At 50.1% G+C, this 18,513-nt stretch overlaps 9 protein-coding genes across 9 annotated transcripts; 4 read left to right on the top strand and 5 right to left on the bottom strand.

The window, feature by feature from the left end:
- The first annotated feature begins 709 nt into the window (after positions 1–709).
- BDQ94DRAFT_15597 (phosducin family protein) lies at positions 710–2,016 on the top strand. The gene is made up of 3 exons (XM_026768568.1): positions 710–1,458; positions 1,524–1,753; positions 1,814–2,016. The coding sequence occupies exons 1-3, from the start codon at positions 868–870 to the stop codon at positions 1,827–1,829; spliced, it is 837 nt and encodes a 278-aa protein (XP_026627834.1). The 5' UTR covers positions 710–867; the 3' UTR covers positions 1,830–2,016.
- Positions 2,017–2,561: 545 nt separating this feature from the next.
- On the top strand, positions 2,562–2,962 carry BDQ94DRAFT_15608 (uncharacterized protein). Its single transcript, XM_026768585.1, has one exon. The coding sequence runs from the start codon at positions 2,612–2,614 to the stop codon at positions 2,831–2,833; it is 222 nt and encodes a 73-aa protein (XP_026627835.1). The 5' UTR covers positions 2,562–2,611; the 3' UTR covers positions 2,834–2,962.
- A 130-nt stretch (positions 2,963–3,092) lies between these two features.
- BDQ94DRAFT_169130 (Ran GTPase-binding protein YRB1) lies at positions 3,093–6,593 on the bottom strand (the record flags this gene model as incomplete). Its single annotated transcript, XM_026771223.1, has 9 exons — positions 3,093–3,181; positions 3,246–3,366; positions 3,442–3,582; positions 3,644–3,789; positions 3,921–4,072; positions 5,525–5,591; positions 5,652–5,780; positions 5,837–6,095; positions 6,297–6,593. The coding sequence occupies 9 exons, from the start codon at positions 6,591–6,593 to the stop codon at positions 3,093–3,095; spliced, it is 1,401 nt and encodes a 466-aa protein (XP_026627836.1).
- Positions 6,594–6,845: 252 nt separating this feature from the next.
- BDQ94DRAFT_140944 (uncharacterized protein) lies at positions 6,846–10,398 on the bottom strand. The gene has a single exon (XM_026765724.1). The coding sequence runs from the start codon at positions 9,699–9,701 to the stop codon at positions 7,167–7,169; it is 2,535 nt and encodes an 844-aa protein (XP_026627837.1). The 5' UTR covers positions 9,702–10,398; the 3' UTR covers positions 6,846–7,166.
- Positions 10,399–10,553: 155 nt separating this feature from the next.
- On the bottom strand, positions 10,554–11,002 carry BDQ94DRAFT_15659 (uncharacterized protein). Its single transcript, XM_026768642.1, has one exon. The coding sequence runs from the start codon at positions 10,894–10,896 to the stop codon at positions 10,603–10,605; it is 294 nt and encodes a 97-aa protein (XP_026627838.1). The 5' UTR covers positions 10,897–11,002; the 3' UTR covers positions 10,554–10,602.
- Positions 10,804–11,480, bottom strand: BDQ94DRAFT_15652 (uncharacterized protein). The gene has a single exon (XM_026768632.1). The coding sequence runs from the start codon at positions 11,340–11,342 to the stop codon at positions 10,968–10,970; it is 375 nt and encodes a 124-aa protein (XP_026627839.1). The 5' UTR covers positions 11,343–11,480; the 3' UTR covers positions 10,804–10,967.
- Positions 11,481–13,479, bottom strand: BDQ94DRAFT_15651 (glycosyltransferase family 15 protein). Its single transcript, XM_026768631.1, has 5 exons — positions 13,087–13,479; positions 12,619–13,020; positions 12,481–12,567; positions 12,020–12,425; positions 11,481–11,961 (listed from the first exon to the last, which is right to left on the bottom strand). Exons 1-5 carry the CDS (start codon positions 13,356–13,358, stop codon positions 11,620–11,622), a joined length of 1,509 nt encoding a protein of 502 aa, XP_026627840.1. The 5' UTR covers positions 13,359–13,479; the 3' UTR covers positions 11,481–11,619.
- Positions 13,480–14,436: 957 nt separating this feature from the next.
- Positions 14,437–15,292, top strand: BDQ94DRAFT_140947 (uncharacterized protein). Its single transcript, XM_026765725.1, has one exon. The coding sequence runs from the start codon at positions 14,508–14,510 to the stop codon at positions 14,715–14,717; it is 210 nt and encodes a 69-aa protein (XP_026627841.1). The 5' UTR covers positions 14,437–14,507; the 3' UTR covers positions 14,718–15,292.
- Positions 15,293–16,699: 1,407 nt separating this feature from the next.
- Positions 16,700–18,372, top strand: BDQ94DRAFT_15701 (PH domain-containing protein). The gene is made up of 3 exons (XM_026768687.1): positions 16,700–17,154; positions 17,211–17,942; positions 18,034–18,372. The coding sequence occupies exons 1-3, from the start codon at positions 16,909–16,911 to the stop codon at positions 18,262–18,264; spliced, it is 1,209 nt and encodes a 402-aa protein (XP_026627842.1). The 5' UTR covers positions 16,700–16,908; the 3' UTR covers positions 18,265–18,372.
- Positions 18,373–18,513: the final 141 nt, after the last annotated feature.

Below are 18,513 nucleotides of genomic sequence, written 5' to 3' on the forward strand. Positions count from 1 at the left end.
AAGTATGGAAGAGCAAAGACATTGATCCCACGTCGTTGTGGGGTGAATTAGAGTGTCGGATTTTGTTGACTCTATGGTACGATTTTCACATGTACTAACTCCAAGTCACAGTTGAGCTAGCCATTCGCTTTGATTCCAGCCCTTGTCCATTGATATTGAGATCTTGTAAACAGTACATAATTAAAATAATTACTTACTTACTAGATAGTCAGCCGCACCATGGCCTCAGCCATTGGGGAGTCAACCATGGCACCCGGGCAACAAAATGATGAAATGGAAGGTTCTTCGCGGCTTCTTTTCCCCGGGGGCTGATCTCCGATTTCTGAAACACCGCCCCTTTTCCTACTGGCTGATCTTCGCATTCGGGCAGCCCGTCCCTCGTCCATCCTTCGGGCCTCGATTGTTTCATCTCCCGCCACTTCCTTCCATTCTCTCCTCCCACCCCCCTCAGCCTCTCTTCTCTTCCTCCCTCTCTTGCCTTTTACCTTCCCTTGGATCGACTCTCTAGCTCTCCCACTCTCTTAGGAAAAGCACCGAAAGGAAAACTATAAAAATATTCTGAAACGTGTACTAACACTCTCTGGGACACGCTCCTCTTTCCCCCCTTTTTTTGTGTTGGATACGACCCTTCGTCATTGGTTTCGCTTCTTTTTCTCGTTTCATTCGCTCTGCGCCCCCCCCCCCGCCAGCTGCTGCTCCTTACCAGGCAAAAATTTTTTGATTTCAAAAAAGAATTAAACTAGGCACTTGCGGCACCCCATCGTTGACGCAGATCAAGGCGCAGCCAAGCTCTAAGAATATCATTGACATTGTCATCGTCTTCGACCTTGTTTTAAAGCCCGGAACCCCCCCGCTTCCTCCTTCACGATGTCATCTGCTCAAGACGAGTTCAACCAACTCATAAACAACAATCGGGAGAAATTCTCTTCTCATCCTGAGGACCGTGACAACGACTCTGTTCACTCCTCTGACGAATCCTCTGACCACGACGAACCCCAATTCTCCGACGCCGAAGACACTCCCTCTGCCATGCACTCCCGCAACCCCAGCAGCTATCGCGTCCCCAACACCGTCTACGACGCCAACACTGGCCCCAAGGGTGTCATCGCCGATGCTCAGGCCTTCGAGCGTGCTCGCAAGAGCTCCTTCCGCAGAACCCTTCTCGGCGTCGCTGGTCTCGATCGCTCCCACTACAACAAATCCATCAACGATGACGCTACACTCCTCCAGAACTCCTCCCCACCCGATGGATCTTCCGCTAGCGATGATGAGGAGCGGTTCCTTCACCAATGGCGCACTGCCCGCATGCAGGAAATGCAGGCTCGCAGCCTGAGGAAGCCTAGCCCCCGTCGCAAGTTGTACGGCTCCGTGGATATTGTCGATGCGGTGGGATACTTGGATGCTATTGAGAAGGTCACATCCGGCACAGTAGTAGTAGTCTGCGTTTATGACCCAGAGGTTTGTTATACCCAATTGTGTACTACTTGTCAAGGCTAGTTGTCGCTGACCCGACGCTTCTATAGTCCACAACCAGCAGCATTGTTGATGACTGTCTCAACACCATTGCTCGTCGTCAACCCACTGTCCACTTCGTCAAGCTCCACCACGAGATCGCAGAGATGGATCACATCGAAGCGCCCGCCCTGCTAGCATACAAGGACGGCGATGTTTTTGCTACAATCGTCGAGATCCTGAGACAGATCCCGAAGGGTCGGAGCTGCAGCGCAGACAGTCTTGAAGACCTGCTCAGATCGTATGTTATATCCCTGTATATCTTTCTGACCAATGATCAACCCACTAACCAACCAAACAGATACCGTATCTTGTAAACGAACAAGCACTCTTGAAACGCAGATTATTCCTCTCCTCTTCACGTTCATATGACAACATAATGTTCTCTGCACGAACACTTCAAAATACAGCAAAGCGGGCGTCCAGGTCATCTCCATCATCTTTTCGTTCTTGAATGTTTACCGACTCTACTTTGCATCGTCGATTGGCCGGCAGTGTGTCTTGGTTGTTTGCTGTTTTCCTTGTTTCCCTTTTCATTTGTTCGGGTACATGCATGCATATAGACGGATCTACAGTACAGACGTGACAGTACTACTGGTGTTCAGGCAGGCAAGGCTGGGCCTTTGATCTTACTTGGTTCATTGATTGTTTGCTTGTGTTCTCGTTTGACCTTGAGCTTGAGATATCCAACATGGTTCTTGGTTTTTCTCTTCGTTTTCTTTTAGATGCCGTGATGTGTTATTATCCGAGACCAACTATCTATCTATGTACTAATTCATCTACTGCTCGGACCCATCCTACCGATATCCTACTTAGTACTTACCCACGTAACACAAATACCCATCATGCCACCGGGCATTATAACATCGTATCTTATAAGCACATCCCAAACAAACTGTCGCAACCAAACCAACAAGCTCTTCGATACCATACAAATACATACATCCATAGAAATATCAAACGTTCTAGTAGCGAAACAACCACCTCCCCCAGCTACTAAGTAGTAAATAGTAAGTATTGATCTAGGTCAAGGCAGTAAAGTAATCAAGTGCAATGCTTCAAAATTTCATTATCGTCTTTACTCACAATACAATGCAAAATGGTTTTCAGTTTGATACTACCCTTTCCCACCCCCTTCTCTTTTTCTCTCTCTCTGTTCCGCGCTACTTATCGCACGATCATTATTACCCATATCCGTCCATTAACCTATCCAATTCTTGTTCTTTCTTCCTGTTTTCTTTTCATGGAAAAGCACACATCCAATAAAAGATACAACGCGGGTGATGCTAGTAGAGAGATTAATAGACAGATAAACAAGTAGGTAGAAAAGTAAGCAGTAAGGAGAGTAAAGTAACTAGTAAGCAAAGATAGACACAATTCCTAGTGTTCATAGATGCAAAATGTAGTAAAGTAGGTAAAGGACTCCGTAGTAAGTAGTTAGAAACTTTGAGTGGAATAAGGGGTGGGTTGGAGGGAGGAAAAAAAAGACAAGCCAGAGAGAGATACAACAAAATAGCAATTGTTTCGCCCAAAAGGAGGTTTGAAAAGGAAAAGTATGGGGTAACTAGTAGTTGTTTTTTTCACAAAGCGCCTTTCTCCTGCGTGAAATCCCACAGCATCTTGATTAGGGTGTCTGGAAGCGTATATAGGTCGACGTGGAATTCTCCCTCTGTTATGGATTGAATTGGTCAGTGGGATGTGAATTTCGAGGGGGGGTGGTGGTGGTAGCTTACGCTCAACATCGTTCTTGGTATACGAGTCTGGGGCTTTGTTGTCGTGCACCATCTGTACTACCTGGAGGAGGTCATCTTCGCCGAGTCGCTGCAGACCGTCGGCCAGCTTGTCCATGTCAACCTGGGATAGTGATTATGTCAGATGTGTTTCTATTGTTATTTTCTTCTTCTCTGAGGAGAATGAGTCGTCGCTTACACTCTTCTCTGTGCGCTTCTTCTTCTTGGATCCCTCCTCTCCGGCTGCGGCGCGTTTCGACTTCACGCCATTTTCGTCTCCTGGGACGGGTCCGGATTCGCGGAGGAGGGCTAGTAGGGCGGGCTTGGGGTTCTTGAACGTCTATACGGGAGAGAGAAAATTAGCACAATCAATGGTGTTCCACCGAGGGCCATTTACTCACAATGACGTGCTTGGATTCGTAACGGGGCTGAGCAAAGTTCAGGTCGTGCGTAACGAAATGCTCCTTGTCGGCAGCAGTGAGTCCTATTTGCATATCGAACTCACCCCATCCTTCCTCTGAGATTCTGAAGGGGGGATTCTTGAAGGCTATTCTGAGGTCAGCAGCTGCTAGTGACCCATTTCCACCTATCCCTTGTAAAGTCGACCGTCTCTGTCGTCCGGTTCCCAATGGCCGCACGCTGATCGGGGGTGTGCGAAGAGCAGAGGGTGTGACGTACTCTGAATGGCCCTGTCGCCGAAACTAGGGTGCAGCGTGTATGTCACTTTATCGAAGACATTCGCAGGCACCTGCTCGCCGTGCTCATTGACAACGTAGATCTCAATTGACCATGATCGGAGGGGGAATCCTTCAACGCCGGAGTCTTTGTTCCTGTAGACGCGAAGACGCGCACTAGGTCAGCAAGGAGGACTTTCTCATTCCAAGCTTCTGCCCTTGTGCCATTCTCTGCAGAGGTAACCGTGTTGGGAGCCCAAGCGCACAGCGAACAACCATCGCGCGATGACCAACGACGGATGCGAGAAGAAGTTGGAGAAGGATAGGCAGCGATGACGAGGAAGAGAAGCGGCGGTGATTCATTCAGGAATGACTCGGGAACCGGGAGTATTAGTAGGATACAACGTACACGATGTGCTGCTCGGTCACCAATCTGACATTTCTCTTAACCTGTAGAAGTAGAGAAAAAGCGTCACGTCAGCGTCATGCGATCGAGTGAAAGAAGACCGAATTTGTTCGCGTCGAGCGCCAGTGGGAGAGGGTGCCATTGCTGAACCTGGAGAGGGAGGCGGAACTCACGTCAGGCATTTTGAAAGAGGTGTCTGGATCAATCGCTCGTAAAATTTAGAAGGGAAGAACTAGAGGTTTTCTTCCCAGAGACCCTTCCCGCGAGAGTCTTAATGGGATACAGGAGCTATTGGATGTAGAGGTCGCGCGATGCCCAGGTGAGGCGAAGTCGGATGTTTGGCGGGAGTTCCTGTCGGGAATCCTGCAGATTCGGATCGGAGTGAATGGTTGTTAGCGGGGGGAAGGGTGCAGTTCGAATGGTGTCCGACCAGCGAGGGATGGGTAGACGTAGAAACAAGAGAGGGAGGAGGAGTGAGCGAGAGTGAAGCTTTCCGCGGGCTGAAAGCCGGGTGGGGGATTGGAAGTGGTTATTGACTGCCGGACGGCCTCTTTCTTCGACGCGGCGGCGCGACGTCGCCCCAGGGTAAGTAACCGCCAGCGTCCAGAAGGTACAGCCACCCACATTCGAAATACATCGCATTACTAGCTTTCAAGGGAGGGGTGTTTTTGCGCTCGGGAATTTACTCTTGTTTTCAGATGTGACCGCTCTATAATCCACATATCGAAATTGGAAAGAAAGGGAAATCCCTCCACTACCATTATCATCAGAGGGAGAGCCAAGTCAAAGTCTATCGATCGAGAATATAGGTACAATAGGTGCAGGCAGAGACTTCGTGAATTTCATACGTATATTTTGGGGGCATGTGGTGTCTATCTACTATGTACCAAGTCGTCGCACGACATGCAAGGGACCACATGGCCAAAACCAAGGACCCATGCATGCGTCGACTCATGGTCTCGCCATGACCGGCGTCATTAATTCTGTTTTCTCAAGCAGGGGCAGTGAAAATGGTAAGAAACTTGATGCTTGTGAGAAAAGAAAGGGGAAACAAAGATAAGTCGGGATGAAGGTGAAATAGGTCTTTCATGAGCAGTCCACATCAGACTCGTTATGCTGGGAAAGGGAATCAAAATGTTCATTAACAATAGCCCTCTATATCACTGATGACCGAGAAAATCCGAGGCTAGGAACCTGCTTACTGCAGGTTAAGCAGCTTCTCGTTCTCTTTCTGGGCCTTCTCGAAAGCCTCCTTGAAGAGGTTGGCGTCTAAGATTCGGCGTTAGCAAAATGAACCTTCACCCTGGCTGTATTTCAATGTCCACTTACTGTCACTGTTGGCAAAACGGATGGCCAGGGTCTGCGCCTCGGGCTCACCCTCACTGACATCGGCGGTAGCGTTCCAAACCCAGCTGCGGTCACTGCCAACGTTGGGGCTCAACTTCATATCGGGAACGACTGGAAGATCGATTAGCGACCCAAATCCACACCAAATGATAAACGGCAGCACTCACTGTAGTGGTTAGCGCAGACCTTGAGGGTCTTGTCGCGGCGCATCACGAGGCGGGTCTTCTGGTTCTCCTTGTGCTTGAGCAGGCGGACGTCACCGGTACCACGCTCCTTCCACTCCTTGCTGTCACGATCGAATTTGAAAAGCTTGGCACGCATCTTGAAGGTCTGCTCCTCCAGCTCCTCGTTGGTCTTGGTCTCCACCTTCTCGGTCAAGCGGATGACAGGCTCGAAGTGAACCTCAGGGGACTCGGGGGCCTCGTCCTATTAATTGTGATGACATGGTTAGCCACTAGTAGCCAATATAACTGGGCTGTCGTGATACTTTGCAGGAGCCAACAAAATGCGGACAAAGAATCAGGGGTAAGAGGAAAAAGAGGGCATCGATGGAGGGGAAAGCGGGGTAACGGTTAAACTGGCGTAAGGGGACCATCGACACCGACATGGCGCAAATCGAATGCATACCTCATCTTCACCCTTCTGGGCCTTGGAAGAGCCGGAGGGCTCGTCCTTAGCATCCTCAGGCTCCTCCTGCTTCTCCTTCTTGGGGCCACCGCCGAACATGGAGAAGACGCTGTCGGTGGTCTTGGTGGCAGTGTCCTTGACGGCCTCGGCAGCGGACTCGGTCACCGACTTGGACTCCTCGGGCTTCTCCTCAGTCTTAGTCTCTTCGGTGGCGGTGGTGGTCGTCTCCTCGGGCTTCTCAGCGCCCTCAGGAGCGTTGGTGGTGGGGTCGGGCTTGGTCTCAGCGACGTCAGACATGGTGGGTGGATTGCGTTGGCTGTCAAATTTATAAGTGAGAAAGGTCCGATAGATATAGATGTTTCTGGGGATGTACCTGGTAAGAAGGAGGAAGGAAAGAAATGTACTGGGGAAGTGGGAGTCACTGAGGAGGGGTGGGAAAATATGGACGGGGTTGTTTTGAGGTGGGTAGGTTCATTGCCTAAGCGCCTAAGGCCGCACTAGCGCCACCGCCCTGCAAGTCTGGCTTTGCTTCATACGCCGGCGGGCGATCCGCAGTAACTATAAGCTTTCACTACTCTTTACAGAGAGACATCTAGACCAAATTCACTCTTGAGAAAATTCGAAAAGGACATGCACGTGGCAAGTCTCAACATACTCCACTGATACATAATCCAGCATGTATTCCAGGAATTTATCCCATGATTCAGTCCGACCCTGATATCTGACCCATCCTTTCGCCTGCGAGCAACCCCAATAAAACAGCCCAAGAAGAATCAACATAGGAAATTACATAAAAGGAATGAATAGTATTCTGAAAGAAACTACTGTCGATTTGTTGGCCTCCAATTATGAGGCACCACGACAATAGCTCTACTGTGAACACCCTGACTGCTGACAAGTCCTCCGTCTCACCAGACTTCGGGCTCTCTGCTGCGCCGTATCCAAAGCCTTGCATTTCCTCGCGTCCCGGAAGCGTTCTTTCACTGCGCCAAGGTCAAGCGCATGAGCATGAGAGCTGATCTTGTCCCATGTGCCACTCATCATCTCTCTAGCTCCTGTATGCACTTTATGGGTCTGAGCCTGCAGAGCAGACGAGACAGCTAGAAGTGGCTGGACGGCGCCTTTTTTAACGACTTGGGTAAATTGCTCTGAGCGGGACACCACCATGTCCTTTGTCTCGCGGGAAATCTGTACCGACTCGGGTCGCAAAGCAGCCGCCTCTTTCCGTAGGAAGTGAGCCCTTCTTACAACATCTCCCATGAGCACTTGCAAATCGGTGCAGACCCGGTCATAGACCTCTGACAGTCCAGTTTGAGCAGTGGCGAACTCTCTCAGAAGCTGGGAGGTGATGAGATGTGCTGCGCGTTTCCAGTTCTGGATTTTCAACCATGGCGTTCCGAAATCCACAGATGTTGTCTGTATGTGAGGTTTCGTTGTAATGGTAGTTAGTGTCACATCCACCTGACCGTACGCATCCGCGCGATCTAGTCTCAGCGTGTACACCCCGTCGAATAACATCGAGAGTTCATACTCGAGAGGCTTGCCATCTCGGCTGACCTGGACATTGAATTTTGGCTGTTTTTTGCCAGGTTTGTGAGGCGGCTTAATTACAAGATGACAATCACCGACCACCTGGATTTCAAACGAGTCCGTCAATCCATGCCGTTCGGAAACATACTGTACGCCTTCTATCAGGTCATGTAATCGGGTGTTGCTGCCCACATGGTCCCCTCGCAGCTCGGGGTCGCCAAGCGATGTAGGCAACACGGAAAGTGATGTCACTGTGTGTAAGAAGCTGGTAGCTGGGACACTGCTCGAAACAGGGGTGACAGCTTTGGTTAGTGTATGGTCAGCAGATTGTCGAGAAAAGGTCGAGTTAGCGGCCAACATGGCTGTATGGCCTAAGAATACGAATACAAGAGATAGAATACTGAACGCAATGAAACGGTACGCAGACATCGACACTCCGTAGTCGCCGATATAAGGACGAGAAAGGTCTTTATGGATGGACATGCACCATCCAAAAAATGAATTGGTGCGAGGTGACTCCGGGTTCTCCAATGCCATTTGGCATGGTTTCTTGGGACAGATAGTTGCTAGGGACGCCAGGTTTCTGTTGAGTTGCCCCGGCGTAATACTCTCAAAGGTCTTCAGATCGATAGGATACCTCCTGAGAACCTTGGACTTCCCGTCCAGGGCATTGCGGAATTCCAGGCACATGTGGAGACTATGGGGATTAAGAGGAACAGGGTCTCTAGACATCGTCCAAAGCGGCTTTTCCGAGATGACCATAGTCGGAATACCGTGCCGTTCCATGAGTATGCGGGCCATTTTTTGGGTCTCAATATCTTCGGGGGTATCAGTGCCGGATAGAAAAAAGATGGCAACATCAGGTAGCGCCCATTGGACCGAAGATGAAATACAATAATCGGTCCCTGACCACATTGAAGAGCATGGCGGCCGACCCTTGAATTTGAGGGTGATTGTGCTGGGCTTGTCCATATGGGGATCCGCGGTAGCCTCGGTGCACTCGTCCACAATAAGCTGAACATGAATGGGAAGGAGCTCGGCAAAATTGGGAACTGCGCCTGCGCCAAAGGACGTTGGGACGACATGATATCTGGACGACTCTGCAGAGCTGCTCTCGAAACCGCTACAGGTACTCGACACCAAAACATCCCCGATTTTATCGAGAACGATGTTTCGAAATTCAGGGCTGCCAATGTATACCACATGGAAAGGTTTGTCGGTGTCAAGGCTCTTCCTAGTCATGGTCTGCTGCACGGTGGCCGTGACAGTCGAGCCTTCTGACCTGTTAGGAAGCTCTTGCTCCAGTTCTGCTGTGTCAGATCCTTCGAACACTCGGATGGTATGCTTCAGTTCTACCCGTTCAATCTCGGGCCAGTTCTCAGGTTCAATGAACTCGATAGACTCAACCGACTGCCGTAAAGCAGTCTTGGTAGTTAAGTTACTGTCATCGATCGAGTTTCTTATGTGAGGGAAGGCGGATGAAAGTTCCTGGGACACCGAAACGTTGCTCCTGGAATCGTAGTCATCACCATCAAACCCATCCTCGTCATTTGTATCCATGTCGCTGTTGCTGGACCGCCCATCGAGACTTGCTACGTCATCTGGGCCGGTCTGGTCGATCAAAGACCCAAGATCCGTCTGGTCCGAGCGAGTGCCATCTTCCGAGTGCACGTCGGAAGCACTCATCGTCGCCCAGCTTTCACTCAGGGACTTGGGGTGGTGTTCCATTGGAGTTGACGTCATACTGATAGGCCGCGATCGCGATAACCACTCCTCTACAGAGGCACTCAACGGAGGAAGAGTGGGATACTGTAAGCTCGAAGCGGTTGAAGGGTATTGGGAAGGCCTGGGGTGAGGCTCTGAAGAGTCAGCCATGGTGTTTGCGAGTGAATGTCATCAGTAAGGTTCTTGAGGGAAAGAGCAAGTGAAGAGCTGCAGAGTGGAGCTTTGACCGGAAGCAGTGGACGACGGATAAGCTCAGGAATGAATAGAAGAAGAGTCAGCGGAAGTATACGTTAACTTCACAGAGCAAATTTTGCTATCTACTGTAGGAGCAACTCTGGCTGGGAGAGTCTGTCTGGATCGTCCGAGCCTAATAGGCAGATGCCCGATGACAGCCTAGGCGGACGATGAATTGCAAGTGGGGGTGAGGCGCTTGATGCTGCTGTTGTTCCTCGCGGCCCGGGCGGAAGATTAGGTCAGGTGCCTCACGAGGACAAGGTGGATTTAGTTCATCAACGTGTTTCGGAAACTAGCGGTAAGTGGAAGGGGAAAGCCTTGCAAACAGAAGCCGACCGAGGGCGGGTTGAGAAGAGGGAGCAAAGGAAGGGAAAGGTCAAGGGAGATAGAGATGACTGGAGTGACTGGACCGGAAGATGGTGACGGTTATCTTGCGCGGGGCACCTGACATGGGATTATCACGGCAGTCTGATTTCCCTTTTCCCTTGCGAGAGGAGGTCACTCTAGATCAGCCCTCTATCTGGCTGGGTCAGGCGGGAGTTAAGGTTTCTGTTGCTTAGGCTTAGCTGTAAGTAGGATCGTATCTCATCATGTGTTTGTTGGCTGTCCACCATGGCCGGAGGAGAAGCCAGTGACCCCAGCTCCAAGTATCGCCGATAAGGCATCCGTTATCAGGCTACTTTCAGGCCACTACACCCGATCTAGACTAGTAGGCCCCTCCCCCATCTTGAGAGGGTCCCAAGTCTTCCATCCATTCTTCCCTTCGACGCCTTCACCATTGCCCGTGAACTGGAAATTACCGACCAGATAGATAGTATTATTTTAACCAAGTACAGGTGTACTTCACATAACTAGAACATCCCATGCAACTATGGACAAACAGTAACTTCAAAAATTGGGACTTTGACAATATATGGGTGCGCGTGGATGTGTGATTGAAGAAAAGAAAACCTTCCCGTTTCAGCACGAGAGAACAGAGAGAAGCATATAAAGTAGATATGTACATTTCATGACATGATATGGGAAGAACGGGGCATCGAACTAAAAAAGAATATTCAAGGGGGAAACAGAAACAGCAGATTGATGTCAAAACAGCAGAATAGGAGAACATGAGGCTTGCGCCAATGGTGGTAAGTAAGGACAAAAAGACATTTGATAGGTGCTACGGTGTAGATGGCCCATTCAGTAGGAAGTAATAGGCTCCAAGAGACCTGCAGCAATACCTGGTCGTTGTCGTCGGCGATCCTTCGCTTGTTCATACAACACCCCCCAATACCAACTGGAGATTTGCTGTTTGCTGCCTGACAATGTCAGGGGAAAGCCATGAGGGCGAATGAGAAACCACCCAAGCATGCAGACAACCAGACATTGGGTATCGCAAGCAGACGCATCCAGCCACGCAAACCCACAACGTATGTTCGTGCTCAATACGAGGGACGACATTGCTTCTGGCCTGCGGTCGCTCGAGTAAACCGAGCAGAAACGTGGTCCAAGCGTCTCCAAGATGAATGATTTGGTAGTCGACTTGGATTCCCAACAGCAGGGCCTTCTGAGCATACACTTTTCTTTTTAGAGTGATTGCGGGCAAACCAGGTGAGATATACGAAGCACGCTAGATGAATTTGTCCATATTGATGAGAATGGTCACACCGTCTTCCACGTAAGAAAGGTCAGATCCGTATAACGCCGTCCAGAAACCCACAGCCAACGTAACATGCAGGCTCAAGCAAATAACTCCAAGGGCGAACCGAGTAATGCTCATAGTCGAACAAATAGGTACGGAAACCAGGAGGCGAAGATTATACAGCGAACATTAAAGGGCAACAATCCGAATCTATGGGGATGCCCATCCTCCAGCAACTTCGACCCATTCGGCGAGACAACTGCCCTGCTTGCCTTCAACATCCACGATGTCGGTGTCACACCTGCACCTGCAGCCGACACCGTTCTCCTTGACGGGATCAGGGTTCGCCCAATACTCGTCCTCTTCGATGCGCTCCTTTTCGTCCTCGGTTGTCGTCTCCAGCCAGGGGATCCGGGGCAATTGCCGTGCAGGAGCGTTGGCAGGACAATGCTGGATAGTAGTGTGCCGATAGCCGAAGTCACGGAAGTAGTGGATGTCGCTGGGGGACAAGAGAATACCGGCGGCCAGAGAATGGATAGGCGCATCACCCCACTAGATCAGACAATTAGTTAGTTATATCGAAGGCGAAGTCAGGTACACAAGGACATACTCTCTCCATCCAGAAACCCCCACTCTTATCCATCATGTCGAAGAACTCCTCATATTCCTTGCTGCGGAAGAAGTCCAACCGCGCGATCTCAAAGTTACTCCAGAAGTGGCACATGTTGTACTTCTCGCCTTCCATGGCCTCCGGGTCAACATCGGGAACAGTATTTTCACCAGGCTCGTTTTGAAGGATCTCCTCAGGGAGTTTCTCTTGCTTTTCCTCCTCGGGCTTAGGCTCTTCCTCGGGTTTCTCCAGGAACATTTCCCACAATCCCTTCGATTCCAGGTTGTGTTTCCGCTTGTAGGCAGATGCGTAACGGAAGATGTTGGGAACGGTCTCTCGAAGCTCCTTGACAGCGATCGTGAAGCCGTAGGTCTTGTTTGCTTCCGCCATCTTGATGAATGGATCACTGATTAGGATGTCAGTATATTACCGATACGCAAGGATCCATGGGAGAGTCGTACTATGTAATATCACAGAAGTACTTGATCTCAGGCTCGAGACGCCAGTACCATTCGTATTTCATGAGCAGAGGGTGCTTGTAGAAATGGCTGTTTAAGGGTCAGAATTAGTGACAGAGTGAATTTGTTTAGGAAACTTACCCGGAATAGAATCGGCACATATGGTGGTAACTCTCCATGCCTCCGTACATGATGGCGGCGTCACCCTGTTTCCGGACGCCTTCTTTGGCGACTTCATGGTCAACCCAGTCGGGGTAACCCCACATAGACTCATCGATCTTGCCAAACTCAACGGGGGCGCTGGTGTAGTTCTTGACCGTCGCCTTAAAGGCGTCATCGAAATCACCATCGTTCAGGAAGACGTAAGGGTAGTGGAACCAGCGGTTGAAGTGTCTTTCAATTGACTTGAGTGACTGAATAACTCCGTCTAATTCCTTGTTTCTGGCAAGGACGACGAAAGCGGCGTTTGCGCGCGGGGCGTCTGTTTTCTCGACGGGAAGACAGCCAGTAGCGAAGACTTTGTCGTACTTTTCGCTTATTTTCCTGTCGAGTCGGCGCGTGGTTAGCTATCGAAAACTCTGATTCTCGTGCCTGGCGAGTGAAACGAACCTGATAGAAGGCGGAGTACCGGCAGGGATGAGGATACCCCCAGGGGAAGAAGGATGTCGAACAAAAAGTAGTAGGATAAGGACTATTACAAGGCATGGAAATAGTAAAACAAATCCCAGGGGTATCGAGATCGATGAGTTGCCCTTTAACCGTATCCTCCGTTTGAAGAAAGCGAATCTGGACAGATTACGGCCTTTCTCGCGCGAAGAGTCATCTAGGGGCAGACTCGGCGTGGAGGGCAGCCATTTCGTAACCCGTTGAACGAGGCCCATGGGTGCAGAAGATGGGCCACACGGCTGATTGAACAGCGATGGCACACAATAGTTATCAGGTATCAGCAGTCAAGTCAAAGGAGCTTCTCAGACCAAGATATCTCTTGTCGGATATTATCCCAGAGGGAATCTCGATGACAAGAGATGTACGTCCGCACGCGAGCGCCGAGGCGAGACTCTGGCTTATATGTCACTTCCCAAAGCCGAGCAAGACGAGGACACAGAAAAGCGATTAAAGAGAATTATAATCGAGAAGAGATGGAGGATCCCGGTTGAGGCGAAGCGAAGAGTCGAAATAAAGAGCGGCCGGAGGAAAGCCTCCTTTCTCGCCAACTTTTCCCTCTCAGTCGGCCAGGCAGAGGTGGGCGGGGGGAAAGTCGACAGCAACGCAAAGGACTGGTGTCCGGAGCAATGAGGCCGAAGACACGATTGTGGTCGACGAGGTCATTAATCACGATGAGAGAGGGGGGGGGGGCAGGCTGAGGCTGGATGGAAGCCGAGAGCTGCGGGAGGGCAACCGATGAGATGAAGGCTCGAGAGAGGATTATTTGGGGATGGGGATGGGTGGAAGTTCCGCCAAGGCCAAGGAGGCGCAAGCGGTCGTGGTCACAGATGGTAATTTACAGCCTACCCTCCAGCTCGGGAGTCACGGCTCTCCTTTCCAGACTGGTATTCTGGTAACGTATTACACTTAGCCTTTTTGCGGTAGTCCAACTGGTTCTCCCTTTCGTTCCTTTCTCCGTTTTACCCTCTCCAAATCCCTCTCCCAGACCAAATCAACTGGCGGTAAATTATTGCTGACTTGGTCGGTTAGATTGGTGGCACTCTAGAAAGGCCAAAATTACGTCTAAAAAGGCACTATAGAAACCACACAACCCTTGTACTGTGGTTATTGGGGGAAATTAGAGGGAACGAGTCAAGACAGCACCACCGAGAGAAATTTGGGCCTGATGGGCGGTAAGAACTAGGAATACAGGCCTTACCGACCCAGCCTTGGTACTTGTAGAGTTGGTGCATGCAAAAGACCCTGAAGCTTAACCTGCAAAACACGTCCTCCTTCAATCATTCTTAATTTTGGCCGGGCGGAATCTGGCTGTCGTCAGCAAGTGTCAAAGAGTATTTTCTGGGCCCTTTGAGTTCACGATCAGCATGCGAACCACCTTGAAGGGCAATCAGAAGTTGAGAGGCCACATTGGATTTCTATTTATGTTTAGTGTTTTCCAGAACCAGTTCCTCTCGTTCGTTAGCTTGGCGCGACCGTCGTCAGACACCAGAGGGTTAAGATCTCTGGTGGCCGCGCTTCGTAACCGCGGATGCGACGCAACCACTCTCTCCCTTGACCACGCATGTGTGTCTTAGTAGGCAAGACAACTTTCCCTAAAAGGGGCCAATAGCTTGCTCCAAGCTGTTATTCTGTTCTCTCTGCTTCCATAATCATCTTGAAACGAGGGCACCTTCACTGTCTCACCTTCATCTTCATACTTAGACATGAGCCAATGGAGATGGACCTTGTTCATCGTGTAATACATGGGCCTGTTCGCATGACTCTATTCATTGTCCTGCAAATCGGGTCAGAGATCTGACTCGGGTTTTGGGTGCAAGTGCTGCTGATGTTGATTCATTGTATGACATCGAGCCTAATAATCTCCTACACATATGGCAGGAGAATAGGAGATCCGTAGCCCACTATGGTAGCAAATTAGTTACCAGTTTTTCACACTATTAGTTAACTCTAGCAACCTAGCTACATGGGTTCAAGGAGATAACTACTCCATACCGTTAGTTGATTGAGTAGGTGAATAGATACTCCTAGTTCTAGCCGGTGAATTCGGCCCGACTGAGCAATAGGTGTATTGTATGGTAAGAGCGGGCCATTGGTACCTGGTGGTATTACGTGCCGGTAATTTATGCATCCAGAACCCTGAAATCCCATCGGGACCCACACGTGACCCCGGTCCTTAGGGGGGATCTGTCAAGGTGGCCTTTTAAGGCATGCTGGGACACGGCAGTCTGTATCCCGGATCCTGGATAGAACGGGTGCACTTTTGCAGATTCTGACAGGAACTCCCGCTTGAGTTTCCCCAGGGCATGGTGACTGGCTTGACAGAGCTTATAGAGTAAGTTTGGTCTTGTCCAGCGCGGGATCTCACGAATGACATCACTACCGGGGGATAAATGCAGTCTTTACATGGCGAGAGAAGCATCGTGCGGAGCTTCGCGGCTGAGCTGTCACATCCAATGCGTCGGTGAAAGCATGTAGGTCGGTAGATATTTTACCTACTGATATTCTCTACAACTTATGTAGGTACACGCAACATGCATGCCGGGATGATAACTCATCTCATGCACGGCCATCTTCAGGCATTTATGCTTGTACTGTAGGACGGATTGCCCGTCATGATCTGCAGCGCGGTCAAGGGACTTATGTATCTGTCTACTCGATGCTCTCGGTCTGGAGAGTAACTTACAGTACTTACGTCCTATTATTAGCGACCCGTGTGGGCAATCAGATCCGTGGATCTGCCGTGTACATTTGTGAAGATCAAATCCGTTCATTTATGTAGTTGATGAACCCGAAGAATGTCGGGGAAGAAGACATGTCTTGAAACTCAAAAAACGTGGTGGTGTGGTTGTGCGGGAGGAGCAGATGATAATTAAGTGAAATGGGGGGGGGGGGTTTCTGGGTCATGGCTACTACCCACGAGGTATGAGCCCGTTTCAGTCGCATCTGTTGACAATATCATCGATTATTATTGTTGTTCCTCCCCTTCCCCCTCCCCCCTTCCCTTCAAACTGAATCAACAAAGGGTTTCATAAAGGGAGTTTTGCAGTCAAGGAAGGGGGGGAGAAACCAGTCAATGTGACGAAAAGGATGGCAGAAGGCGCGAAGGTGAAACGGCAGGGGAGAAAGCCGGTCGAGGGTCGAGGTTCCAGCTTCCAACGGGACTAAACCCAGATGATCTCCAAAACAAAAAAACGTCCATGCGTCCCGTTGAATTGGGAAAATTAGAAAAAGAACTTACCTCCGCCCCCTCTCTCCTCATCTCTCTTCGTCCCCGAAAGGATCCCCTTTTTCTGCTCCAACCCTTGGGATCCGTTTGGTGAGGGATTCGCGCCTTTACTAGAGTCATGCTACTTCTCTATTCTGTGTGAACCTACTTACTGGTTGTCGTCACGGCGAACGCTCCGTTACTTCATCGCATTCCCTCGTTCCTCCCCGTCGTCGCTTCCCACCCGCTCACCACTCCTTTCGGCACAGCCTCCATGACCCTGTCGGCCGCGACCGACTCTAATCGTCAGCAGCCAGATACTACTTGGCGAATATTTCTGCCTACCTTTTTTTAATCTTGCCGACTACTACCACTCACTATATATCGATCTATTTTCGTTACAGTGTCTCAAAAGTGGCCGCCGTCCCGGTGTGCCGTCCAGCCGGTATAGATAGCGCTATACACTCCTTCTCTCCGCTCGCGCGCCATTCGAACTCCACTTGTACACGACAGTTATTTTCGACACAGACCTTGGATACTAGCACGACCTTCTTATAATCATGAGTCAACCAATTCCCACATCATACGCACCGGTTGCAGAAGGGAATCCCAAGGCTCCCGCGATCCAGCTACCCGATGGCACCGTTCAGACGTCGGCGCTTCTAGTCCCGAATAATCAATCCGCTCACTATCGCAGCGGTCACGTCAACTTGGACACTTTCTCGCCCGTCAATGAAAATGGGAGCTTTGAATTCGATCGGGTCCTGAAGACTGGGAAGGTGTTTCGTCGCGTGAAGCACAAACATGTTAGTCATTTGCGCCTTCAGCCAAGCCCGATCTAGAACTAACTCTGTCGAACTAGGCATTTAGGGCCTCCTGGAAACCTGCGTATCTCGTTTTACGTCCCAATCTTTTGTCGGTATACAAGGATGAGGAGGCTACAAGGCTCCGAGCCTCTATCACATTGTCTGAGGTCACGGCAGTTGCGTCGGTCAGGTCGCCCCGATCCAACCGGCAGTACGTATTTGGCGTTTTCTCTCCGTCAAAGAATTATCGTTTCCAGTCGTCTTCAGAAAAAGATGCCGAAGACTGGATTAGACATATCCGATCAGAAACCCGCATGGATGAAGACGAAGAGGCCTTCCTCGCCTTATCAAAGAATAGCGACACCGTCGGGAACAACAAGCGCCGCATCTATGACACCACTGATCACTCCGATTTTGATCAGCGCGGAAGACCAAGCTCGCCGGAAGTCGGGGATTCATTGTCACCTACTTACCATTCGAGGCGTTTTGCCTCGCCTCATGATCACTCGGGCAATGACATCACGTCATATTCGGAATGGTCCGATGGGCCTGGGAGCAACAACGGCGTTCGCATGACTTCGCCTTCCATTCAGAACCAACCTGCATCAGTTCACAGCGACGGGCATTCCTCAATACCGCGCAACGAGTCCGCAGTCCTTCGTGACCCGGAGAGAGTTGTATGTAATGGGTATCTTCAGTGCCTCAAAATCAAGGGATCTATGCGCCAATGGAAGCGACTGTGGGTTGTGTTGCGCCCGAAAAGCCTTGGTTTCTACAAAGATGAACAGGTATGGCTTTTGTTATTGTGCTATTCCCTAGCATCCCATTCTATCTATACCCTTTGGGCAAGCTTGCATGACTGACCATCCGATCCTCAAGGAATACTCTGCCGTCAAAGTCATTCCCATGGCACAGGTGATTGACGCTGCTGAAGTCGATCCTATGTCACGTTCAAAACATTTCTGTCTCCAAATCATCGCAGAAGAGAAGTCGTATCGACTATGTGCGCCGGATGAAGAATCTCTTGCAAAGTGGCTAGGTGCTTTGAAGAGTATTCTCGTCGCCCGCAAGAAACTGGAGCCTGCGCCCGGAGCAGCAGGCCTCCGTTAAAAGATATCCACTGTATAACATATCCCGGAGCCTTTCGGATTCCGCCCCTTTTATACACTCCTTGAAGTTTTCTTGATTTCACTTGGATTCTGGCTAGTCTACTTCACTTCTTACCCGACTACTCTCCTTTGTTGTTTCCATACTTGCAGGTATTCTATTATTTCACACTTGCGCTTGTTTGATGATACATACCCAATGTTCTTCATGATACTGTCTTAATGTCTTGTGATTTTCTTTAACTGGTTGTAC

This window comes from Aspergillus welwitschiae (assembly GCF_003344945.1).
Source record: "Aspergillus welwitschiae strain CBS 139.54b unplaced genomic scaffold BDQ94scaffold_11, whole genome shotgun sequence".
NCBI lineage: Eukaryota > Fungi > Ascomycota > Eurotiomycetes > Eurotiales > Aspergillaceae > Aspergillus > Aspergillus welwitschiae.